This window comes from Furipterus horrens, unplaced genomic scaffold, assembly GCF_987537825.1.
Source record: "Furipterus horrens unplaced genomic scaffold, mFurHor1.1.pri manual_scaffold_6, whole genome shotgun sequence".
NCBI classification, from domain to species: Eukaryota; Metazoa; Chordata; class Mammalia; order Chiroptera; family Furipteridae; genus Furipterus; species Furipterus horrens.
Window position 1 is genome coordinate 176,837,040 of NW_028327176.1, and position 27,159 is coordinate 176,864,198.

Below are 27,159 nucleotides of genomic sequence, written 5' to 3' on the forward strand. Positions count from 1 at the left end.
GGGAAAACACTGCAGTGGAGGGAACCAGTTAGAATGGCCTTCCCACCCGGTGGGGCAGATGTTCTGTGTGGCCCGAAGCCCTTTGTTATCATGACCAATCAGGAGGCAAGCGCTCCTCTCATGGCTGGTTTATGGAGCTCTGCGGGAAGGCAGTCTCTCAACTGTTGTGTCGTTCTAGTTGTTGCCGTGAGGGTTAATAAACTCTTCGTTAAGGCATTTGTACTCAACTCGTGCTTTTTAATCTGATGATCTTAATTTTTTAATTAATTTATTTTGATCCTCACCCAAGGATAGGTCCATTGATTTGAGAGTGTAAGAGAGAGAAACGTTGACCCATTGTCTCCGGTACGTGCCCTACTGGGGATAGACCCCAAAACCTAGGTATGCGTCGGCCCAGGATCCAACCCGCAGTCTTTTGGTGTGCGCGATGATGCTCCACCCAACCGAGCCACCCAGCCAGGGCTCCTAATTTTTATTTTTCTTAAACTTGGGGGCTTTTAATGAAGACTTTAAAGCCAGTTTTCATGCCTAAATTTAAGTAGAAGAACCCCAAGCTACTCCCGCCTACAGTGCAGCTAGCACGACGCAAACACTTCGGGTCTGTATTTGGGGACCAAATACTATGCTTCGTGCTCAGGAAAATCGGGTGTATTTCCTGGAACTGACGGAAGACTCCTGGGCCCTGGGAACGTGTCTGTGGAAGCATCTATGAAAGGCTCTTGGGAGGATTTAGCCGAGGTGAACCCCCTCTCCCCTTGCTCTGGGAGACTCCCTCGGAGAAGTGGGGGCTACGGGCGCTGACTTGGACACCCCAGAGCGGTGGATTCCTACTGGTGAGGCACCCTGTGTTCCTTTGCCTTCCTTCCTCCCTCCACTGTACTTTTAAGAATCTAAGTCGATTGCACAGTGCCAGCCCCACCCCCAGGTAGCTTTTACTGTAATCGGCACCACTGGTCAGGGCTGTGAGCCAAGGGTTCTCACATTTGGGCAAATGAACTCAAGGCTTCCTCTTCTCTGCCTACCTCTACCCTGTTTAGAGGTAAAACAGACAGAAATAAACAGGCTTGTCAGATTGGGGGTGGGGATTACTTTGTGAAGACGGCCCAGGCCCAGGGAGGAATACGTAGATTTCTAATTCATGCTAGACATGAATGGTGAACACCACTGTAAAACTGGCCCAGGGTAGACTAGGCTTCAATAGCGAGTCTTCTGCCCTCAACATCAGAAATAAATTCATAATATAGAAGGATTCAGAATTTTATACAGTACATAATGCTAAGAAATAAGCTCTTAGTGCTGTAAATTTAACTGAAGCACATAAGCTTCTACCTTAAGTCATATTGTTAATTAAAAAAAAAAAAGGAAGTTCGTCTCTAGTAGATGCTGAATAGAGGCTGGACTAGTCGTTTATGTGGGAAGTAATGGCCAGGAAGGGGCATGAGGGAGCCAGCAAGGGCGCTGGGATGTTGTGTATCCCAATCTGGGTGGTTAGGCAGTGGAGCCACATGAAAAACTAAACAAGCCACAGTCAGCATTTGTAAAGTTTATTATATGTAAGATATATCTTCATATAGAAAGCCTCTAAACACAAAAGACAAAAGAGCTTTAACAAAAAGGTTAAGTGTCATATTTTTAAAACTCATTAGATAATATCAAATTAAAGAGATTATAGTTATACATTGCAAAATGTTACTTTCTGAATAAAACTAATATTGACTTAAATGAAGAATTTTAAAATGCATTTACTTATTGGTGATTAAAAATATACTTAAGCAGAATAGTAATTTAAGCCAGACAGAGCAAAGAAAATTCTTGTTTAATATATATATATGTGTGTATTTAAATTCCAGTAATATTTTTAAATTCCTGTTAAAAATATAATCAATATTAAAGTCAGCAAAAGGCTTTTTTGACTGACACCTGGTTATAGTGATTTTTTTTCTGTCAGATATAACTGACACAACCAGTTTAGCCTTTAAGATAAATGAAGTGATAACTCATATTGTAGCATCTTGTGGAAAATATTCAAACTACATTTAAAATGCTTGTTTAAAATGGAGACAGCTATTATCCCACAAGAAATTGTTTGTATAAAACTATAGGTTGGCTATGGTAATAGTAACTAAAACTACATCCAACCCTGAAAGTAGAAAAATCCCTGAAAAGAAATACACAACCTAGTTATAATATGTAATATAAAGGTTATTTTTGTATTAAAAAAAAAAAATCTCCCATTTTGGAGAAATCCAAACCTTTCCATCATTCCCTTCCTAGGCGGTGCCACATACAGTTATTTAGCTAACATTATGATGATCATGACCTACGATTAAACTCAATCTGACAGACACCTCGATATAGCAGCCCTCGTTTGGATGTCGATTATAACAATAGTCGCAATTCCATTAAAGAATACTTGCTTATTACATTTGGTACAAAGCATGAACACTCAGGACAGATTGGCACGATACATGCAATTCGAGAAAAGTCTTATCTCAAGCCGGTCATTACTGAATAAGCCATATTCCCAGTACTGCTTTCCAAATATTTCCTTGTATTATAACTGACGTTTAAAATGCTTCTTAAAAACATCCTCCAGAATAAGAAAAGTATGCTTTAAATCAGTCATCTGAATGCATGATGGAAATGAGGCAGGATGGCCGAACTGGTGCCTGCCGGGAAAACATGGGGGATGGGGGGCAGCGGGAGCTGGCCCAGGCTCATAGTGCTCATGGCAAGTGAGGGATCTTGCTGCTGCTGCCCCAGGCAGCTCAGCCTATGGGGCAGAGGCTCCCCAGGCCCCAGGGTGAGGGGGCCATTCCCAAAGGCATTTTGGGTAGGAGGGGGCAGCTGCCAGAAACCCAAAAGGGGGGAAATGTCCAGAGAGGCAGGTATTGTTATGTTCACAGCATCTGCAGGCAGCTCCTTGGGCAGGCTTACTTTACCAGCACCCCCCTTAGCCATATCAAAACCTGGGTTGAGCTTGTGGGGTGACTGAGGCTCTTGCAGAGGCAATTCCTCAAGCAAATTGATGTTGCAAAACCCCTTAGTATCTGCTTTGATGGGCAGATTTGCAAGTGGGGGGTAAGAGGTAGAACCGGTATACTTGTGATTCTGGAGGGGCATAGGGGGAGAGCTGGGAGGTGCTATGGTGTGCAGTGGAACCAGGCCCTCTGGCAGCGGCCCAACAGGGGGGCAGGGCTGCTCTGCGGGGTTGTGGAGGTGGCCATGTACCTCATGGGGCAAGCCACCAGCAAGCCCATTCTGTGCAGGAGCCCCTATCGGGTAAGGAGACAGTGGGGCAGCCTTCAGCTGAAACTGGGGAGAGATGGAGTGGAAGGTGTTTAGAAAGTCTCCAGACTGCAGACTCTCTTTCATCAGCTCCTGTGAGTGTGTCTTCTTGGTGTGGCGAGTGAGGTGGTCTTTGCGCCCAAATCTCTGGGCGCAAAACTGGCACAGGAAGTCCTTGCAGCCTGTGTGGACCACCAGGTGGCGCCGTACATCTTTCCGGGTGTAGAAGCATCTTTCGCAGTGGTCGCACTGGTGCTTCTTTTCCTTGGCTCCACTAGGGGGCTTCTCTTCGGCATGGGCTTTGAGGTGGTCGAGCAGCACCTCTGTGCTCCCTAGCTCCAGGGCACAGACCCCACAGGTGAGGTCGCCGCTGCTGGCCGCGTGGAGAGCTAGGTGCCTCTTGTAGCCCAGCATGGTGTGGTACTTCTTCCCACACTCCTCACACCCAAAGGCCATTTTGTTAGGGTCGTGGGTTTGGAGGTGGTTTTTCAGGTGGTCTTTCCGGTTGAACGTCTTCTCACAGTGAGCACACTGGTGAGACTTCTGGGGTGAGTGGGTAGCCATGTGTCTAGGAGCAGAAGGGAAAATTTCACAACTGACTCTGTTTTTTAAGAGCCCAAGAAAGGTATAGAAACAATATTAAGATCTTAATAGTTTTCTCTAGGTGGTGGTGTAAGAAATTGTTTTCAGTTTTAAAATACTTTTCTATATTTTCCATATCCTATACATACATAAAACTTCAGGATTTGAAAAAAAAAAAAACAGGTGCTACTAAGGCCATAATGTGATTTTCACACCTGTGAGGAATATAGTTTGAGTACACAGACTGCTAAATGTATACAAGTATTTTAAAATGTGATCATAAAAATATTTTTCAGGAAAGGGTTAAATGGGTATACTCTGAAAATTTCTGGATTTCCAAAAGTGACTCAATTTGCCTCCAGTTTTAGGTTATTGTTTCTAATACAATCCCTGCTTGGTTTTTACTGATTGAGACCAAAAGTTCAGGCCATAGACATAATACTAAAAAGTCTGTCCTTAACCTCAGAGAGAGCGTCTAATTGGACCCCCAAAACGCCAACCCTACCACCTGTGCGCTGAACCTCATGCCTCCCATGAGATCTTGACACTTACCTCTCGGTTTCCTCTGTTTAACACTTTCCTATCAGCTATCATCATCCCAGATTCATGCAGCCCCTCAAGATCCCTGTCTCTTCCTGAAGGTCACTGGTAATTTCGCTGGCAGAATTCAAAAGGGCTTTTTCTAGAAGGACCAACCTACTACCCCCAGCACAAGTTATGTGTTTCTTTAACTGAGCTTCGGGGACAAGCCGTAGTCATCCTAGTCAATCTGGAATTTCAAAATAGCTGTTTTATACTTGTATCTGTAAAGCGCAATTTAGTTTTGGAAAACCACCACCATTCCATTTCTATTACAGTTCCACTGAATTCCTAAAATCTAAACTCTTGCTTTTTAAAAACTCCATGATAGAAAGGAACCTTGAGTTTGTCATCTTTAAAGCTTTAAAAAGGGTCATTTTAATAACTGTCATACAAAGTACGAAGTCCTATATGTTAGTATTTCTAACAAAATAGCGCTCTTAGCTCGTGGCTTGCAAATACGACATAGGTTGCTTCATGTCCCTTTTGACAGTTAACTCCTTTAGGTGTTTTGTCTTGAGTTAAAGCTTGCGCTATTGACAATTTCAAGGCAATTGAGCTTGTTGACTTCATACAAAAGAATTTCTAACAACTTATTCTGTGCAAAAAAAAAAGATAGAACTTCCTTAAAATACAGTATGTTTAAATCAAAAGTGTACCCAGCCTTCTACCCTGTATTGTCCAATCCGGATCCTTTTCTAGAAGGAGACTTAGTAAGTAGCAGCTGTTTAGAAAACAGTGGTGGGTCCCTACTAGGAGGAAGATCAGAAACCAGTTCAAAACAGCTGATCTGGGTCTGTCATTTTCTTGAATATAAAAAAGCAAGAACCTTACATCTTCTTCCTCTCGCCCCTAAAAAAAATAAAATAAAATAAAAATAGCCTGCTCTGTGCAGAGGATAGACAGAAAAGTAAGTTCCACCTTCCCTCCAGGACACCAGAGCTCAGCAAGCACAGGGATACAGATGAGAAAGACAGGCATACACAATGCTGAGGAGCAGGAGTCAGTGCGACAGGCATTTGAGACTGAAGTGATGTTGATGTCTACAAGTTCCAGGTGTATTTAAAAACACTCGTGGGTTGCAGGAAGAGTTTTTGAGGCTGTTGCCTCTAACAAATAACCACATCCTTATTATACAAGATATCCATAGATACTTGTATCATTGGGAACAGATGTGGGAGGCAACTGGTTTACACCCTTGGCATCTAAGTCATTTTCTATTTGGTCCAATACTAGTGACTAGAACCCCAGGCTCTGTCTGGATCTTCTAGTCTTGCCTCTCTCTGCTTTTTTCTTTGTGGAAGATTTTTTTGGTCTGATTAGATTTCCTTTACCACCCAGGGGCAGATCAGTGCCACAGTAACTACCCTGGGCCGGGGGTCCCCGCACGCTTTCCTGCCTCCTGCTGTGCCACCTATGAGAAAGGAACAGGTTGACAACTATTAGCCCCTGAGCAACACCACTTTTCACAGCCACCAGCTCCCATTCTCCGAATTTCCTTCCTTCTTCCTCCTCCTAGCACCCTATCGTCCTCTTTTAACTTATCCCTTACTTACGCATGCCACCGTCCCAACCTAGGACAGAATCCTCTTAGAGCTGAAGCTCCTACAAGAACTTGCTTCCTTCCCTCAACCTCTCCGCTCACCTCCCAATCCGTGAAACCACACTGTGTCTGCCCTACCGCCAGCATCAAATACCACCATTTGGGGGTGTCACCAGGGCCACGTCAACAATCTTAGAATTCTTCAGAATTAGAATTATATCAGACTTGGAACCAGGGGTTCTAACTGCGGCTTCCATCTGCCACGTCTCTTGTCTTTGCTGCCTCCACCTAACTGCTGCACAGAGATCCACGTTCTCTTTTCTCCTTAAGCAAGTCAGTTATTTTCTCCCTCAACCTCTGCTTATAAAATGGAGTATATGTTGCAACTGAGGGAAATGGGATGGAATGCTGCCCTCAAAAAAAAAAAAAAAAAAAAGCGCAAGCAAACCCTAAAGCAGCCTGTCCTCTCCCCGCTTTCCTAGCCCGGCCTCCGATCACTGCCTCAGGCCAGGGAGGCAAGACCTGGCTGTGGCGGGTCAGGCAGGTCTTGCACAAAGCACACTGCTTCCCCTTCTCCCCTCACGTCACGCTCTTAACTGAACAAAGTCGTTTCCCGTGTCCAGTACTACCACCTCCTCAGTGTTGCTTAAGACACCTTCTTCAGCGCGGCTCACCACAGCAGCGCCACCTAACTCCTGCCGTTCCAATAAGCCGTTAGCTCCGCGGTCCTTTCCCACTGTTTATCTCCTGTGCGCAGTTTGGTCTTTCTCCACAGTTACTATGGCCTCGTCGTGGCTTCGCTGAGCGCCCGCGGCCCTCTGCGTTCGGGTGAGGATCGTAACTGCGCCACACGCTAGAGGCCTGTTGCAAAACAGGAAGCCTCTGCAACAAAATCGGTGCACACAGTAGGCACTCAGCACTTACACGGATGGCAATGAGCGTCCCAGGTAGAGAACACACTTGAATTTTTAAAAGCCGAAGCATTTATCATCTCATTTTTAAAAATCATCTTATTATAGGACATTATTTATAAGAGTGGTATTCTTAAGGTCCAGGAACATAATTTATATCTCTTTTAAAACTCTTCCGAGTGCCTTGCCCCTGGTGCACTCCAAGATTTAATAGTAATGTGGCTCGTGTTTATACCACTCAGATGTAAATCCTCTCTTGAATTTTGCCCATCACTTATGTATTGAACTGTGAGTAATCTGAAAGTTGAAGCTTTAAAGTTCATTTCATGAAGATTAAAGACAAATGATGCATGCCCCCTAACCAGGTGTCAAAAGTGTCCACCTGTGGGGTTTCTGCATGTGTCACTCTGAGGAACTACACACAGAGCACATACAGTATTCACTGTGAATTGGATACCGTGCAACTTAAATCAATTTTGTGTGTGTTGTGTCTTTTCTCCAATACAGGAATCCTTTGGAGGCAAAAAGCTGCATCTCACATATCCACTTCCCCCATGGAAGTCCCTAATAGGCACCCAAGAAATAATTTAGACTAAATGTACTAGATGTTTTTTAAAAAACATCTGCTAAACCAGTGGTTTTTATCCTTTGCTGTAGCATGGATGCCTTTGAAAATCTGAGTAAGTGCACACACTCAGCATCTCTGTACTCCTCAGATTTCTACTTGTGAGGGGGCTGCTCTGAGACCCGAGTTGAGAAACTGCTCCAAAACCTTCCACTTGGAGGTGTTCCCTCCTCTCCGTCCTCAGTGTCAGCATCTGAACAAGCTCTCCGTATTTCGTACCTGGACTATTACAACAGATTTCCAATCAGTCTACTTGCCTCCTCTCTATTCTCCAAATGACCACCAGAGCCATCACTCCGATCAGACCATGTTCTTCACTACCTAGACTCATTAGAATAAACAAATCCTCGACAACAGGGGCAAGGGCCTGCTTCCTTCTTGCCTACGTTGTGCGCCTTACCCGCTCCTCCAACACTACCCTCTGCGCATGTGGGTTCAGGGCCAAGGCTTAGGGCTTTCCCAGAACCCCATCGCTGTCCACCTCCTGGTCATTCTTCATGCCACAGCTTAAGATTGTATCTTTCTGAGAAACCTTTCTGAGAAGCCTTCCGGACATCACCACACCAGTGGAGACTACGTTCTCTACCTACACAACTCCGTCAAAGCACTCAGACTGCATGTTAATTTCAAGGAATCTGTTTTGGCACGACTATCTCCCTAGCGTGGGTCTTTTCCTCTCTCTGTTCTTAGACCTGGCACACTGTAGTAGCACAAGACATATTTGCTGAAAGAATGAACAGATATGGCACAGCAAGACTGTCACATAAAACTAGTCATCACTAGACCTATAGCTTTAAAAGCTAAAATGAACCACATTCTGCACCCCTTTTCCTTGCAGTGTTTTGTCTGAGGACGAGCAAAGCCATTTAGAGGCATATGTAAAAGCACATACCTTTTCTAAAGCCTCTCACCTCATTAATTTATATCTGGAAATGAAAGCTTTGCCACACTCTGGCTGCAAGCACTTGTAAGGTCGCTCCCTGGAGTGAGAATAATTGTGGATAGTGAACTTCTCCAGGGTGAGGAACATCTTGCCACATAATTGGCAGGGGTAGGTGGCCATGGGCTTGGCTTCTCGCACCTTCCTTTTCAGAGGCGCTGACCAAGTGCTGTGCCATTTAAGTACATAGGGAAGGATGGTGCTGAGCACGTGCGCCGAGCCCCCCAGCTGAACTCCAGCCCAGGAGAAAGGCAGCGTCCTGGGCCTGGTTCTACCCAGACAAAGGCCTCTTGGGGACCACTAGCTCTGCTTCCTGCTGTCCCACATCCTAGTGTGTGTGCAGTCTCAAGCTGGGAGGAGAAAGTCTGAGGCACAGATGAGATTCCAGGAGTAGAAAGGTAATCTGCATCACTAGAGCCAGGGCTAGTCCTGGAACACCAGACTGTCTGTGGAGAGAAGAGAAACCGTTTTCTTGCATTAGCTATTTGAAAACAATGCTTTTCCTCCCCCACCAGTTCAGAATCAGCTACCCAGAAGCAGTGTGTTCCTTTAAATGGCTCTAATGCAGCACAGTTCTCTATCCTCCCTGTGTGTTTAAGAGGTCCTTCTGCACAGAAATCCGCCTGCCTGCTTCTCCTGAGTGGCAAGGAGTCAAGCACACAGTGACTCGATGGTGGATGAAGCACAGCTTCCTTTGTGACAGAGATGGCTATTTCCGTAGATTCAGTATAATCTACTTCAAACCACAATCTCAGGTCAGCGTGAGGCTCAGATGACCTATTAAAAAAATTGATGTCCGAGTGTTTTCCTGGCACAGAAACAAAAATCATCCCTGCTTATTCAAACCACGGGCTATTCCTCTTGACTCACTCTCAGCATAACATATGTTGCCTATCACACCTGTTTAAACTTCTAGGGGATGAGACAAAATAATTTGTATACATCTAAGTTCATTTGCTTATAAGGTTACCATGCAGAAGAACTCAACGACGTAAACAAAATGATGTGAATAAAACTAGTTTATTCACTGATGTGCCCCTGGAGGGGAAACAGAGTATTGCCAAGGAAACAAAACTGATGGTGTTGGGGGGGAGGGGGGGGGCAGGCAAGAAGCTCAGGCTACACTTAAATACGTAGGCACCGTCCTCCAGTAAATTGTTTTCGCTAATCTCTTCCCCTTTTGTTTACAGGGGCATTTCCTCGTTCCCCAGCCCCATTCTGGAGGGCCAAGACGCCTGTTGGTAGGCTACTCCTAGAACGTGGGCCTGTTGACTCTTCAACCTCAACTGCCTCAAACCCAAATTATTACCACCCTTCCAACTCAGGCAAAGTAACCAAAAACAACACTCTTCTTTTTCTACCAACTGACCATCATTTGAGGAGCTTTAAGAGTCTGAGGCAGCATCTTGAACAACACAGAACAACTCTGGCAACGTACAGTACAGTCCTGTGCTATTCTAGAGAGAGTACTTCTCAGGCGGGTGGACGCTAACTTTTCAAGTGCCAGTTAGAGTACTATATGCTCCCATTAAACAACCTGAAGTAGCTCTGTACGCAGGCCAGCCCTTTCTGCACTTTGTCAAGTAAGCAGCGCACTCACGGCCAATTGACCAATCACAGCAGGCCTTCAAGGAGCCTGTTCCTGCAGTCATTCATTTACTGCCAAGTCTTTAGAGTTGCTCTGTATTGTGCAAAGTTTGTCTTTACTTACCTTTTCAGTTACTTTCAGATTGAAAGCTGGAATCTAGCTAGATGGAATTTTATTATAATAGGACATGCATCTTTAATTATACCAGCTCACAGCACAAGTACACAGGCGAACATACACTTCTTTCCTATGGGCAAAACTGTAGCAAACTTCTGCGCTCCTCATCAACTCACGCAGACATTCAGTGTCTGGTCAGTCACAGGAGCTGGCACCAGGCTGACACCCCTCCCCACCATGCCCCACCTGCTCGGAACCTTCAGGACTGACGTGCATACTCTGGCCCGGAGCTTCGGCACTGATCCCAAGCCAGGGACGCGCGTTCTCAGCCAGCATCTTGGCACCAAACCTTCATTCTGAGGGCAGCTCGCACATACCTCGTTCCTCTGTGACTAAGTGTGATGATTTGAACCGAACCCCTGTCCTGGCTCTGTCCAAACGCCTCTCCCCACCTCCCTGCTCCCTCACAGTAATCCAGTTCCTGCCTGCGGCCCTGCTCTGAGGCGTCCCCGACAGCCCTGGCCACAAAATAATTCCTTCCAGGAATCTCCGCTGTGTGGCCGAGTTTCTGCTGCCAGGTCTCATGATGTGACCTACTCCTCCAGCCTAAGTCTGGCTAGGACTGGCCCAGCTATAAAAGGCGTGGAGTTGGTCATCACCCTTAAATACACTCATTTCATTCACTCGAAATCGCTCTGTATTCTTCCCTGGTCTGTCAAATAAGATTAAAATGCACACACGATATGAAGTGTGAAATTCACCTTTTCCCTGTTGTCCTCATAGCTGACCTCAAAGTAGCACTAATCATTCAGAAGAGTGCCTTTCTGCGATGATGGAAATGTCACATAGGCAAAGACTACTGAACACTCAAAACACGGCACTGAGAAACAGAAACTTCTCATTAACTTAAGTGGCCACAGTGGCTACTGGCTGACGGATGGCACAGGCAGGCTCCTAGGTTCCCTGTCAGAAGAGACGAAGGCAAGGCTATACCTGCTGTAGACACACTGTGTGCTGACTCACCCTCAGGTTTCCCTGAGCCAAGGGAGGAGTCTTATGTGGATCCAGTCACTTGTTCTATGAGTACACTGGAAGGACTCCCCAGTTCAAACTCCAGCTTACTCTCTGGGTAGGTATATGAATGGGCTGTTGGAGACAACCAACTAAAACAAGTTGGATCTGCACGCATGCTGTCATCTAAAAACACACTGGACAAATACATGGGATTTACGAAACACTGGCATTGAAAGTAGAAACCATCAGCTGGCACATGATTTTAGCCACTCAGTTATGCATATAATGGAAAAAAGACACGTCCTCTTCCTATGTATAAATCGCTGTCCATTATCCAGTCGGTAGTCTGGATAATACACACGCTGACACACACAGAAGGACACGTGAGGGTACAAGTATAAATTAGCTGACATTCTTCTGCTTCTCAAAAGATATCAACTTTTACTGATTGCTTACCAAACACATCAAGAATATCAAAGAAAAATAAAATTAATTCAAATTTTTTTTTAAAAAGGTGCCTGCCCTTTAGCATTGATAAGGTTTCCCAGATCCAATCTCCAACCACTTCCCTAGATTCAGAAGTCCAACAGTCATAGACATCATTACCTATGTTGCTCATGGGCCTTCAAAAACGGGAGGTTCATACACGGCCACATTTTATTTAAATCCGAGGCACATTTCCTCCAACTTTATCCCAAAGAACAACAGAAAGTCCGTTAAACGTGTTAACACTTATTTAACTTACTTCATAAATGTATTTTACTAAAACTTCATCTGAGTTTTAGATCTGTAGGTTAAATACACCTAGCCCAACACTAAGTGCAAAGTTGGTCCTCAGACGTTGAACTGAATTAATTTTATGATAGTAAACATTCTTTAAATTCTTCAGGAAGTCTCTTTTAACGATGAATTCAAATTCACAAATAGTTATTCCATTCACCGTTAACTCTGTATTTCATTAATTTGGACCTTCAAATATAAATATTTGCATGGTTTTCATGATACAGTCACAAACTCCTATAAAAATAATCTTCCCCAACAGACTATAAATTCACTGTGGCCAAGGATCAAAGCTCAGCTATTTTTTAAAAATAAACCGTGAGGATAATACAACATCTCCCATCACCACGTACTTGACCAGTGCTGGCTGGCTGTTGCTGATTCCAATCTCTGGTTGAAACCTGATGCGCTTTGTGGCCACATCCTTCAAACAGACTCGTGATTAACTTTCTATTATCTGGCAAACCACCAACAATCCCAACAGAGAACTGACAAAGGGATGTCCTGATGATAATCAGCCTATTCTGTGACTTGACATACAGATTGCATTCGGGTCTTAAATACGGTAATATTTCAACACCTGTCACCCTAGGAAGATAGTAAGTCTTCCCCCAAAACATCTCAGGACATAATTTTCAATCCCCTTGGTTCTAAAAATACTGAGTGAGTGATACAGATCTGCCAGTATGCCAAAGAAGGCTTGTGCCATCTGCTTCATTCTGTTCATGCTGATTATTTTAGGGACAAGAGAGGATCAGATTGGAATAAGAACATATATATATGGCAACAGCCAGGAAGGACTGTGTTCCCTGAGAGGGCTGATGGTATATGATGGCCGAGGGAGAGGCCAGGGCACAACTGTAGTTTCAGGGCGTCCCCAGAGCTGCGTAACACAATCATCTAATGGGGGACAAATGTTTTACAATAATCTCAAAATAAACTCTGACTTCTGGCTTTTATTTCCATTGTCACTAGTGACACAATGCAAGGCCCATTTCTGAGAGGAAATTGAATTGCCATTTTTAGTCTCCCAACTTGGATACTCCACGTTCTTTTCCTGACTCCATTCATCACGATTCCTTGTGGATAAGGAAGTTCTACTCCAAATGTTTCTCTCTTTCATGCTCCCGAAACCTGGGATTGTTTTTATATAAATGTGTTAAGGCCAATTTAAAAAGGGCCGCTAATAAACTTCTGTTTCTCCTTATACTCACAAAAATAAGAAACTTTGATTTAGATGAAAAAAAAGTGCTATTAATTCAGTTTGACTCTTGACATAGTCATTGATACTATTTCCTAATCCATGGGATTCATATTTTGTTTCTCAATTGCTACATTTTATCAAGTTTTTAAAAAAGGTTCTATGATAACGTTCTTCTGAAATTCAAGCAGTAAACCACTTATACAAATGTCATTTCAAATATGGGTAGAGAAGATCATTTGACAGAGCCTATCTTTTGACTAGGGAGCAGGCTTCCCTCGAAATCATAGGGGTTTATTTTTCAGCATCTTCCAATAAAGAACCAAACATTATCATTAAAATTCACTAACACCCAGAACCAAGGGCAGTCCCCAGGGCCTACCTGCATCACCCTACAACACGGCCCTGGCCGACAAGCCCTGTGTAGGCACACAAAGCCTACAGCAGCTTTTTCACGGCTTCATGTTCATAAACCCCTAAGCTGCCAGGGGTCACCAGAAATCAGAAGAAAAACTGACACAAAACAAATACCAAAAAGACACTAGGATAAAGAAGAAAATTAAAAAGACTCTACAGAGAACAAAGCTTCAAAAACAACTATCATTAATATCCTAGAGAGAGACAGATTTCTTGGTCCATCATTAAAATCACAGCCCTTGTACTTTCGAGTCTGTGGCCTTCCCTCCTCATTGTATTTGGCTGGCAGAACGCCAATCCTCATTAGCCCGTTCAATCCCAGGCCAACCCCGCCCCCACCACTGGCACTCCTTACTCCCTCTGTCCCTGCTTTTTCTTTCTTTTGTCATACACTTACTACATCTGAATTTTCTGTTTTATTTCTTAACACCCCACCACCCTCCGAACAACCACACTGCAATAAAATTCAACATTTAAACCAGCCAGACGGGCAAAAATAGAAAGTGAGGCGAAACCCGCTAAGGGAAAGAGGCCATACATCAGACTGGAGTCATGGACAGGACATGTGCCTTCAGAGGCGCTCTTCCTTAGGAATTTACAGACAGGCGTCAATTAAATTGCTCTATGGAGATGTTTGCATAAAAAAGGCAAACTTAATAACTCTCCAGGTGGGTAAGGAATACAGTTACTCGTGTAAGATGTGATCAATTCACAGAGAAGCCAAAGTTAAAGCTGAGCCTGTAAGTTCACCTGGTGTCCAAGGGAGAAGTGGTCTATTTCAGGCGAAGGAAGTGAATCAATACAGGCCACCTGACAATATGTAGATCAGTAGAAATGGAATTAGATTCAAATATGGGAACACTTGTGGCCATACAGGCTGGAGAGAGAAGCAAAAACCAATCAGGAAGGGTCAGTGATCTGTGGCTGGATCCCACTGGGAGAGGGTGGGATTTTCTGTTGTAATATTTTAGTAGATGACTAACCTATTTAATCAGGGCTAGCCACTAATTCGGAGTTTATGTGGAGGTGGAGTGAGGCAGGTGGGGAGGGAAGAGTAGAACCAGGCAGAGAACACCAACAAAACACTGTGTCAGGGGAGATGAGAAGCAATGGGAAAGGTGTAAGCCCAGAAATCCAAGCAAGGACAACCAAGGCTCGTGACCAGGGAGACGGGCAGCAGGAATCCATCATAAGCAACAGGCTTGTCCAATTACACTTCTGAACAATAATCATGGCGGGGATACACGTAAGCTACACTGTAGAGAGGTGGGACCAGGGGCAGTGAGCCCATTTGGCTTCTGCCCTGTCCCAGAAGAGGTAACAGTGGCCTGAAAAGGAAGGGAGGGCAGGCTGAAAGGACACTGTAAACAGAGTTGTTAGATTAGAACTTCAGTGAGGGTAGAGAAAAGAGGTGACAGACGTGGCAGACAAGGAAAGGAAGGGTGAGAATCCAGAGAAAAATGCAGCAAAGCACTGGAGTTCCAAGTTCTGTTTGGGACGTGCTGGGTTTCATGGAGCCTAAAGGCAGTCGGCAAGGAGACCTACAGCGGGAAAGCGGGGCTGGGGCGCTCTTCTAGCCAAGCAGAGCAAATGATGCTTAGACTTGGGCTTCAGAGAAGCAGAGACCGCTGTGAATCTTGCTTCTCTAAGTGACTTCATAAATTAGCGAGCTCTACATGGGTGGCCTCTGCTCCTATTGGGAAGCTCACAGGATCAGCCCAGAGTGGTGCTGTGAAGTGGGTTGTCCTGGGGGGCGGGGGCAGGAATTTGTTTTCTTTCCAGCAGGCTGCAGCTAGACGGAACCTCCCTTAGGATATCTATTCTGCGTTGTGGGACAGGATGGAAGCAGGCTTGCGGGGACATGCAACTCTCCGGGGCTCCAAGGATAGAAGAAGCCTTCCGTCTAAATTCCCCCAGTTCCTCTGGGGTAAGACAGTGTAGTGACAGGTCAATGGTGATAAAAATAAGCAAAATGAGAACTAAGTTTGCACTGAAAGAAAAGTGCTAAGATGTTACAAAATAATTTCTAACTGGTAATACTATAAAACAAGACCCCAATAGCTCAAAATCCTTGCTTGCTTGCCCACTCTACTAAAAAAAGGCAGGGTTTTTACAGGTGGGAGCCTTTCTTCATTATAGTATGTTCAGCAAATTGAACATAATACTTAACCTGTGTAATAGTGGAGGCCAGCCACTCCAGCCTATGTGAAAGAGAGGTGAGGAAGGTGGGAGGAGAAGAGGGAGAAGCAGGCAGAGAATGCCCCTAGCGCTGTCTCAGCTGGACTTGGGGGGAAGCACGAAGAAGCAATGGAAAAGGCAGAGGCCCAGGAACGTGAGCCTCAGGGAGTCACAGAAGACTAAGGGAAGTTACCCTAGCAAAGGAAAAGGATTACTGAGCCAGGGTCTGTCACCACAACGGTGCTTTATCTTAAAGACATCTGTAAGCGCCCAGGCCCCTTCCCTTGCCCGCAGGGAGTGGAGGCAGGGTTTTTGCACCACTGGGCTGTCCCCAGACAGGGCCAAAGCACTTCGGGATGGGCTGTTTCGCATTAATACCCATCCAGCCGAAAACAGGGACGGAAGCATCTTTACAGATTCTTAAATCTTCCACAGGCCTCCTCTCCCATCACATACACTGTAGTTTTAAATATAAACATTTAGGGAAAAATATCAAATGTCTACAAACAAGCAAAATAGGTATGTGCACCCAGAGAGGCATGTGTGAGGTCCAGGGCTGGTTTTGCTGCTGAAGTGGAGCAGACCTTGCTGTAAGGAGACTATTAATGAACTCTAGGTAGCACGGTGGGGGTGAGGGGCAGAGAGCTGTCCTGAAATCCAGACAACAGCCTTTGGTATTAGGAGAAGATTTTCTAGTCATTAAAGTCAGTGATGGGGACTAGTCCTTTGTGACAGCTGAAAATAGATCCCCCTCCTCCCTCCCAACAAACCCTTCAGGCCCTTTTTAGGGTAAGCTTCTATAGCTGACAGCCTGATCTCTTTTCCTGGGACTTTAAGAGAAGGGCATGGAGGAACCAAAACTACCTAATTAGCGGCAGGGCCTATTGTCCTAATACGGTTACCATTCCAGGGAAAAGAAAAGCCTGGGTCCTTCCCAGGAAGTGTGTGAGGGTAAAGGCTCAACTGAGAAAAGAAACAAGAAAAGCAGACTAGTCACACTGGTGACAGGAAGCCAGATTCATGAGTCAAACATCTCTTGAAGGAAACTTAAAAAATTATATGAGATCTGGAAAGGATGCTCAAGACTTGGGTGGACTGTTTGATTCTAAAACAATATCTCTAAATAAACAGAAAAAGGCTTGAATGTACAGAAAACAATACTGCCAACAAAATATCTCTAGGGGGTGGAATTAGAGATAGTTTTTCTTTGTTTTTCCTTTTTGAATATCTGTATTTTCTCAATTTTGATAATGGGTCCCTAGGCCAAGTCTAGGAGTGGACCATGTGGACCGCAGGAAGGCGGTATGCTTTCGGCAGACAGCAGAACGTCCAAAAGCTCAGACAGGAAGCAGCACAGGGCAGCAGAAATAGGGGTTCGCGCTGGCTGGCATGCAGGTGTGAGTCCAGGGGGCCTAGAGAGGGGGCAGTGCCCTGGGAGCACGAGGAGAGGACTCAGGGCTATCCTATAGGGAACCGGGAGTCAGGGAAAGTGAGGACATTTCATCAACAGATTGCTTTACACCAGAAAACAGTTCCAAGTAATCACTTAGCCGTCCCCCACGGATAGCTCCAGTACCCCGAGGGCACCGCTGACTCAGAAGTACTGTTCTGAAATGCTAACTGGTCTTTGCCACGAAAGGAGCCTGAGACCAAATCTGATTACCCAAATGGACACAAATGTAACTGGCAGTTTTAAATGACAACTTAGCTATTGTTTTTCAAGCTTTTGCAACGGATGGGCAGCCAGAACTCACTTTACTATAAACTGTGTACACAGCTAAGAAAGAAAAACGGAACTGCTGCCCAGGTCCCAGGCTCAGGCCTCTCCGGCAGAAGCCCACTTCGGCGGCCGCGTGCCTTATTTATTAGCCACTGCACTACGAGACGCTTCGATGAGAATTTTCTCTTTGCCTTCCCATGTCACGTCCATAAGTTCAAAATGCAAAGCAAATTGTTCATCCAGAAATACTTAATTTGAAATATAAAAGGATTTTTACTTAGGAAGTAAATATAAATATTTATCCTGTAGGATGACCCCAGTGTTTCATTTTTCCCTTTGAAGATGATAAACATTTCATCAGGTTTCCCTCTCAAAAGGAAATGACATGAGAGAGACAAGGCAACTTTTCCAAGTCCCTGCACCAGCTTCTCTGAAAGGGAGAAAGGAACGTCAAGGAAACGAAGAGGGAAAGCTGAAAAAGAGTGGAACACTAGCGAGCAGGGCCTCCTCTCCTTTTCACCTTAAGGCTTTTCTCTCCCCCATTCACAGCTTTGGGTCCTTTGTTTGTTTAACAAACCATTGCAATTATACCCAGTTCAATGGGGAGCAATGAGCGCTCCCTAAGTAGCTGTCCTCACAGCCCACATGTGTGGTCCCTCCGCAGCCCATCGAAGCGGCTTCAATGTGCTGGCCTGTGCTCCAGCCACCCCAGAGGCCCGGCACCGTGCTTACAAGAAGCCCCAGGTCCCTGCTGCTGCATGCCTGCTGCTCCTTCCCAGTAGCCTATAGCAGTGTCTCACGCTGGGCTTCCTTTCCTGCTCACCTAGCGACTGTCCTCTCCCTCCTGCCTGGGCTTGTCCCACTCTGCTCCTGTGTCTACTGCCTGGTGTGTGAGCCACCCCCTACCTGTCTTCAGCCCACAGACTCTCCAGCAACTACGGGGCAGATGCATTCCAGGAGCTTACTGGTTATCATGCCCGGCCTTCTAACGTCAATCCCGTGGGCCACAGGAGCTACAAGGGCAAGACCAGCCCTGCCTCACCTAATCAGAACTGCTAGTAGATACACTGGCAGGTTGGGATGAATTTCAATCTCTTAGCCAATAAGTCAAAATATAATTTAGTAAGAACATTATATTTCAAAGAGAATCAAAATAATATTTAGTGAAACAATAGTATATTTCAGGTGAACTCATTAAGCCCTCTCATGCTGTTTTTGTCTACTGATTTCCATCTGCCAGCCCTGTGAGAGGCAGGAAGGCATTCCCATCTCCCTCTAACAGATGAGGAAACTAAGGTTCAGAGACTTAAGTTCTCCGCCCACGGGCACTGATGAGTACGATACTGAGAGTCATGAACTGTACTAAGCGAAGCATCTAGCACGCAGTGAGTGCCCCCAGGGTGTTCACTTCCTTTAACATCGTTACCGATGACCACGATGGTGACCAGAGAGGCCAAACCCAGGTGTTCCAAGCTAAGCCGCACTCTTCCTGCTTACAGCTCGCCCCTGCCTAGCTAAGACGTTCGGACAGGCAGCAGCAGCTTCCACTATAGTGTTTCCAAATAAAGCCTCGGACTCTACGGCTGGATTTCCTAGTGCTACTGGTATGTGACCAGCATCTTCTTCAAGCTTATCAGTCAACATCCTCCACAAAGGGGAGGGTAACCTTTACACATCCTCTTGTGTACACAAGTTAGGAGCGTAGACAAGAAAGCCTTAAAGCTTCTGAACTGACAGGGCTGTCAGCAGAAAATTCCACAGATCTGCAGATACTACGGGGCTGTGGAGGGGCACAGCAGAGGATATGAAAAGTTGCTAATCGTGTCCTCTGAGTCCCTGAAACACGTTTTTTAAAAGAGAAAAGGTTATGAATTCTGCTCTAAGGTATTTTTATAGTGTGAGGGGGAAATGGATTTTTATTCTCTACTAGAACCTTTCTTAAGTACCTTGAACCTCCTGCACGTCCTTGACTTAATTTTACTGTGTGTGCCCAAGCAGTCACTGTGCCCAGACAGAAATAATGTTAAAGAGCTACCATCACTTGCGTACCTACTGGATGACAGGAAACGTCAGTATTCAGACAGTCAGAGACTCCTCGCAGAAGCTTGCTGGAGGATCCAAACCTGTAAGAAGAGATCTCACACATCTTCAGTGAATGAAACTAGAAAGACATTCCCCCCCACCCCTCACACTGCACCTGGAGCTTCACTTCAAGAGCCCACACTCAATTGACAGTGAGCAGAGAGGAGATTTTCTATTGCTTTTCCATGCATTTTACTAAGTGATAGATCACGTTTAAACTTCAGAATCCTGTAGTATAATACCTCAGTAGACATACCACCCTTAATTTTAAAATATCTCCGAAATGCCAAATGGCAAAAGTCTTAAAACATGTGAATCATCTGCTATACTTAAAAGGTGTCATAAAGTTCATAATGTTGTAACTTAGAAGATTTTCAGTATTTCATATAATCTTGCCCAAGACGACCTTTAAGTATTTCTATTATATCCTTTGTCCTACTTGCAACTGGATTAGAAAAACCCTGAAATTTTCCCCTGCTTTCTGCAACTAGGAAAAAAAAACATGCAATTGCTTACATAAAATATTCAAAAGAGCACTCAGAGGAAACGGTATTTTTTTTAAAATCAACAGTATTAGAATACCATAAAACAGGTATGCAAATCCATGCAACAACAAAACCTGAAACAAATTATGAATTGAACAGAACAAGTCAGTAATAACTAGTAGGCATTCATTCAACAACAGTTTTGTATAAACGTATAGATTTATCAAATGTACTGGGGAAGAGGCTTAAGGCTCTAAATGGAAGGGTCAACACAGTGGTTTACCAAACCTGGCCATGTACCAGAAGGCCAGGGGAGTCTTTGGCACGGACTGACACAGCATCACCGGGGCCCTGGGATTTACGTTTTTCCCAAGTCTTCAGGGCTGAGCCTGCAGCTGCCTTTGCACTACAGATCCCTGCTGAGCATTCGGAAACCAGTATCTCTGTTCACCAATTAACGATAAAGCTTGGCGTCTTCCAACTAAGACTATTCCAACCAGTTGATCCTCTTAGATGAAAAGCTTTTCAATGTTTTCTTACCCAGTACAAAGGTAAACATTTTATGAAATAAAGCCAATTAGAGCTCACCTAAGTAATTTTTTCACTTGGTTGCCTCTTTTCTTAACTTGATCAAAAAAGGCTATGTCTGTTCTGCATAAGAACATCATTTTAAGTTAAAAACAGAAAAATTAAGGCCATTTTAGACAACTAAATCTTTAAAATAGGCCATCACCATTCAGGAAAAAACTGGAGATGAGCAGATTCTTTGCCTGAATCATCCAGAGAATTTGTTTTAAATGTATTCCTCACTTTGCATGTACAAACACTTCACAAATCATCTCCATGGCCCATCTCTCTTCTCAAAATACTCAACATTTACTGTGGTCTCCAAAGGCCTGGATTAATTTCTTTTTAAAGTCTTTATAAAACATTAAAGTAAGAGAGAGAAATTCTTCTGGATGATTCTTCCTTTGCTTCTACCCATCTCACCAACAGACAATACCGACTTGTGAATTCAGAGGGGCGGAGGCTCTCTTCTGCTTCACTAGAAAGCGCACGCATGACATGAAGTACGCAAACCAGGCAGTGGAGTAGCTTAGTTTCATTGTCAAAATATTCAAATTATCACTAAAAGAAAGAGATTCCTTTCTGAATTCAACAATGCTCCTTGGCCTCCGAGGGCTCCCACAGGAGCTTATTCTTAAGCTGCTCAATGTAAGCAGCACTAGTGAAAGAGGAGAACCCTGGCCGGGAGGAGATCAAGTCCCTGGCCTTTCCCACCTGCCATCTCTGCACCAGTCCAATGCTTAAATAGTTAACAATGCAACAGAGAACCTGAAAGCAGGCATGGCCCTGGGGGATAATCCTGTGTGGTGGAGGACAATTTAATACTGCGGAGCAGAGACAGTTCAGAAAAATAACACATCTAGGTTTGACAGGATGCTACTTGCAGACTGCATTTCAGGTCTGAACTTAGGTTTCAAAATCACAGGAGAAGGGTTTAATATGTCAATTACATAAAAAAGTATACAGTAAAAAATGACCCTATAGCATTCAACATTCCTAAACACAGATGTTTCTGAGCTCCAGAGGAGCAAGAAAAATCACATTTTTCTAGGAACAGGGACTGGCACATGGCAGACAGATTAATTCTATTTAACTGTGTTAAATAAAAGGGAAACTATTTGGGGGTAAATGACCTAGTTCTTCACTGATGACAAAAACTCAAGTTTCATGAATCTAGAGCATATGATTTCTAGAATGCATTTTCTGGTTGTCACAATATGTTTTTCTAGGCATTTGCTTCTGAGAGAAACATTTAAGAACACGTCTTTTTTTTTTTTTTTTTTTTTCCTGTTAATGAACTGGTTTAGCTGCCTGCTGAGCATTCACTGAAACCAAATTAAACAAAGGGATTTTCTTCCAGTTTCAGCTCATTCGCTTCTAGCTACTCCTGATTTTGCTTAAGTTCTTCAGACTGACTTTTTTATTTCTAATGATTTCAGTGGGAAAGAACTGAGCAAGCCCCAAACACTGATAATTCTGCCTTGGTTTTCACTGAAAGACTCCTCTAGACTGAAGATGTATAAGGTTTGTTTTTGAAAAACCTCTCAACTAAGGTTTTTAATTTTACTTCCTGAAGTTTATAGTTCCAAATAGAAAGGAGTCCACCTGATATGGTACATTGCAGGCAGCTAAATCTTACTTCACTGAGGTGGGCCCCAGTGAACAACTAGATTATACCTCTGCAGTGAAGACCCTAAATGAGATAGTCATACTCATATGACATAGCGGAACATGATACAAAGGGTCATTGGAAATCTGAATGATCTGTGAGCCTGGCACCTGGCCCTGTTCCTTTTCACGCAATCCCTGGGGGACTTTGTTCATAAACCAATGTTTCAACTACTCCTTGCGGTCACAGGCCTCCCAAATATTTATCTTTAATCTTCAACTTTAAAATCCCAGACAAATCCACCTACCTACCTCTCGCCTCGATGTCTCGCGGTACCCTCTGAAGGTCACCTGTTCTAAAGCAGGGGCTCCACACAGCTCACTCCAGCCTCCAGGCTCCTCTTCCAGAATTAGATTTTAGCCACTGGCACCAACTATGTAATAATAGCTAACATTTACTGGATGCTCACAAAGTGATGGCCATTGTTTTAATCCCTTTACTCAATGCCTTCGACAGTGTAGGAGTAGGAGGTATCAACCTCATTTTACTTTGGGGGAAACGAGGGCTTAGAAGTTACACTAATTTGCTCACACAACCAGCCAGCATGAGCCAGAACTTGCATCCAGGGTGTGTGATATGAGAGTCCACATTATTAACAGGTCAGTGTCTTCACTGTGTGACACTTCCCAGCCTCTCCTTAGTCAGAACGTCTAGAGTCATACAAGATTTTTCTCTCTGGCTGAGCTACGCTATTAGATCTGCAAGCTTATAGTCTCTCAATCTGTTTCCTTCTCCTAACGCCCACAGTTGCCACTGTTGGGTGATGTTTTGTCTTCATGTTGGCCTCTAAACCACTATGGCAGGACAACTCTGGAACTTTACTTTGTCCTTCCAACAGTTTTCCTTTTTAGTTCATTTAAAACAGGCTGCAGGCTTTGTAAGTCCTGGTACTTTAGCCCAGATGATGGCAGAAGCAGTCTGTCTTTAACATCTAAACCCAGTGAGCAGATTCTGCCCAACTTCTAGGATGGGAGAAGGAGAGAGTGGGGAAGGAGGTGAGAAAAATACACTTTCCCCTCCGCCCCTCCTGCCCCTGCTGTGGAAAGGAAGAGGAGACCTGTCGGCCCCCAGCAAGGGAGCCCTTGCACAGCTGATCCCCAAGGCAGTACAGAATCCCCGGGAGGGCATGCGTGGGGTGCCTTCCGGAGGCGGGACCTGAGCAAGGGATTTCCAGCCTCCACTGGTGGCCCTGAGGCTTCAAGAGACCTTGACTGTGATAATGCCAAGGGCCAGAGGCAAGTCCCTCATCTGCCAAGTACTGTGGAAACTCCAGGTTTTGGGACATAACCCATGAGGGAAGGGAAGCCCCCTAAAAATGGCTGCAATGACATTTCCCTCATGGTTGGCCAAATGGGGCCGTAGTGTGAATTAAGGTAGTTACGGGGAATAAAAAAGAGGCTACTTCCTGTGTCCCTGAGCTTGTGGAGTGAGATGCAGACCTGCCGGTGCCGCGCACAGGTGCTAAGACTCTGTGCCCACCTGTGCTACAGACCAGCGGCAGCTGCCGTAACTGAAGCCGGATTACTTTCCAAAGAAGCACCCCCTGCTCCCCCACCCACTGGCCCTGCTGCAGGGAGGAGTGTGGGCTCTGCAGGGGCGCTTGTTGGGCCTGTGCTTTAGGGTGAGAGAGGGGGCAGGGCAGACAGAGAAGGAAGGGAACAAGCAGATGTTAAGTGTTTACTCACAAGATTAACTCCTCTGACTCCTATGCAAATACCTAGAAAGGGAGAGCAAAGAAAGTTATCTTAAACTCTGAACTGATCAAAAACCAAAGTGGGGGAAAACGGGAAGTCAACAAAGAAGAGGAAAGAGAGGCCAGTGCTGCTGGTCTCCAGGCACAGGCCAGCCCTGCTCCCCGAGCTCAGAAGTGTCTCCCCGGGCCGCGCACGGGGGCACCGAGCGGGGCTGTGGACTTCCCAAAGATGGAAGTGCTAGTGAGGTGGTTGACACATTTGTTGATTCTCAGATGTTGCAGTAATGGTAGGTGCGTGTGGCACCGAATGAAATGTCTGACGGGGGTCCAGACTTCCGAGCCAATCCCATTCCGGTCCTGTGGCTGAACGCCGGAGGCTTTCGGGTGAGGCCTAGGAAGGCCCTCCCACGGAGTGCGGAGCACGCAGGGTATGGCAGCCCGTATTCAGAGATCAGAACTTGGGAATGGAGAGCTCGGGCAGGAAGAACTTCAGACATCCAAGAATCAGCAACCAGGGAGCCCCATTTTCCTGCGTGCGATACAGGACCCGCTAAGTCTGCCCCAGCACGTGGGGAACAGGTCCCGAGGGAAGATGGACCTGGGAGAGGACCTGCCTGGGGACCAGGGGCCTGCTGCAGAGGCGAAGTGTGCCAGGACGTGCCCTCTCTGCTTTGGGCATCAGGAAGCTGAGTAGCTGGTATTCAGCTGTACCCAAGAAGAGAACTCGCAAGCAGGGAACATGGCAGTGAGGATTTGTTAAGCAAGAAGGCAGAGGTTTGGAAAATCAGAGCAGCCACAATGTGCGGCCACTTTGGTCTCAACTAGGGTCTGGCCTCTGTGGACACTCGATTCCCTTCACACACCGGACAGGTGGGGCTCATGAGGAATGATGGAGAAATAGACAGACATTGAACATTCACAGGGCCCATCCTCAATCCCCAGCGCCTAACATGGGCAACCATGTACGGGACACAACTTTCCGATCTGCGGTACTCCGAAACTTGGTGGGGTGAGGGCCGGTAGGAAGGTACGCTGGAGGATGCAGGACCAGCCCGCTCTACTGGCCAAAACTCAATTTTCACGTGGCTTCCTTTACATCTACTGCTGCCTAGAGCTTGCAGTCCAGTTAGGTCAGGGTAGAGGGACGTTTCTAGACACTGAAGACTAAGGCCATGTTGGCTCCTCAATCTCTGTGTTTGGACTGGCTCTCTCCTTCATCCTAATCACAACCTATTGTCAGAGTGATTCTTCTAATGTGCAAATATGCTCCTGTCCCCTGACTTGTTTGAAATTCTTCAATGATCCCATTAGTCTCTGTCAATTGCAACCAAGGGTCCTGCGTACTCAGAATCACTGACAGGTTTTATCAGGAGAGCAGTATGCTCAGGCTTGTGTTACAGAAGGAGACGCATAGACTACGCTCCTGGATTTATCCATTTTATACCTTAAAAATCAGTGAAATGGTAATTTCCTTGGAGGAAAAAACAAAAAGCCAAAGCAAAATTTAAAAAGTGCACAAAAAGAATAAATGCAGTAACTGAACATTGAAGTTTCTCTATAAAAGTAACTGTCCATGGAGAGTTTTAAAGCTTCCGTCAGTCAGAATGAACAACACTCTTACGCACTGTGTTGAAAGTACAGGGCAAATGGGAACTATTTTAGGGAAAGAACATAAAATGATCACCTTGATGTGGTTCTAAGTTACATGTTGATTGTGTGTGTCTGTTTTATGAATCACTTTTAATTCCTATGCTCAAACAAAAAGGAAAACATCTTGGGAAATGACACAAAATGGATCAATTATTTCCCAATTAAAGTACATTTTGCTACAGAATAAACATGCATAACGCCTACTGTTATTTTAAACACATTGAGAAAGGTGCTTTATTTACTAATTTTAATAATAATATTTAAAACTCTCATATTATGACCCCTAACTCTCCTACCCCTGCAACTGCCTTCGTTTTAACCTGTTTGTTCAGGGAGTTAGGAAATAAGGACATTTTAATGATATTTCTTAGTAACCTTTCTTACCTAAAAGTGGAAAGATAATACATTTAATTCTCCTTTTCCACTATGGGAAAAGCATACTCTTCTCAAGAGTAGGTTGTGGTCGTACAGTTAGATGAAAAATGTTAACCAAATGATAGCATCCCACCAGGCATGCCTCTGAGATACTGAGGGTTAGGGTTCCGACCACAATAGAGCAAATATCACAATACAGTGAATTGTAATCTTTGTGTTGGTGAAAGGTCATGCTTTCTATTAGTAAAAAAATGTAACACCTGTGCAGCAGAATATGAGGTGTGCCTGAGCCACCTAAGGAAGGTGGGGTGGCGCAGGAGGAAGGGCGCTGGCATTGGGGTTCAGTGGCTCTAGGTTTGAACACTAATGCCGCTGCTTGCCAGGTATGTCATCTTCGGCAAGCTTCCTAACTTCTCTTCATGGTGACATCTCTCTACCTTGTAGAGCTGTTAAAAGATTATACATTACATATGTACAAATAGAGGTACAATGACTGGGACAGAGTCTAAAGTATATCTACAAAGTAGATGTGGTCTGTTAATAAGTATCAAGAACGATTTTACAAACTGGGTTAAGTTCACAATTAGAAAACATTAAATAACCTGTTTCAGAATACAATATAACGGGAAGAGTATAAATTATTGATTCACACCAATAATCTTTCATTTGGATCATCAAAATACAATTCCACATCCTAACATGTCCTTGTAAAAGAAATTTCTAATTTCATGCAGGCTTCAAGTTTTATGTCGTATATTTGAAAGATTTCTAAATTATTATTAGCTGTGCTTTTAATGGCAATACCATACTTAACTAAAGAAGACAATCAAAAATGGGTCTGGCATGAATTGGTCTTATTGTTGTTATAAAGTTACCTGGATGATTGATACATAGAAGTGATTCTGGCATTTTTTGGTTATTGCTAGTATTTTTCTTTCAAATGTGTTGGTGGGGAAGTGAACTAGTTTCAATTAGAATTATTTGGAGAACAGGAATTTAAACACACACACATCTAATATTCTCTTCACTTTGGCCTTCCAACTGAAGCAACTGTGAAGAGCTTTTCAATTTGGAAGCAGTTTATCTAGTGAGAGATTTAGGGGGGAAAAAAACTGAAGTGTAAGATGAAATATAAGGAAACTTACAAAGAACACT

At 44.6% G+C, this 27,159-nt stretch overlaps 1 protein-coding gene across 6 annotated transcripts in view; it reads right to left on the reverse strand.

Moving 5' to 3' along the window:
- Positions 1–1,528: 1,528 nt before the first annotated feature.
- PLAGL1 (PLAG1 like zinc finger 1) overlaps positions 1,529–27,159 on the reverse strand; it is a 54,766-nt gene continuing 29,135 nt past the window's right edge. For 2 of the 6 annotated variants that reach the window (XM_090279934.1, XM_090279938.1), the window contains 5 exons: positions 23,972–24,003; positions 22,538–22,659; positions 19,533–19,606; positions 8,440–8,914; positions 1,529–3,856 (listed from right to left, as the gene is read on the reverse strand). In XM_090279934.1, coding sequence (XP_090136060.1) covers positions 2,623–3,856; positions 8,440–8,591 — 1,386 coding nt within the window. In that variant the 5' untranslated portion in view covers positions 8,592–8,914; positions 19,533–19,606; positions 22,538–22,659; positions 23,972–24,003 and the 3' untranslated portion in view covers positions 1,529–2,622. Of the gene's footprint in view, positions 3,857–8,439; positions 8,915–19,532; positions 19,607–20,081; positions 20,189–22,533; positions 22,660–23,971; positions 24,004–27,159 lie in introns of those variants that run through there. The other 4 variants (XM_090279936.1, XM_090279937.1, XM_090279940.1 and 1 more) reach the window with 4 other exon arrangements.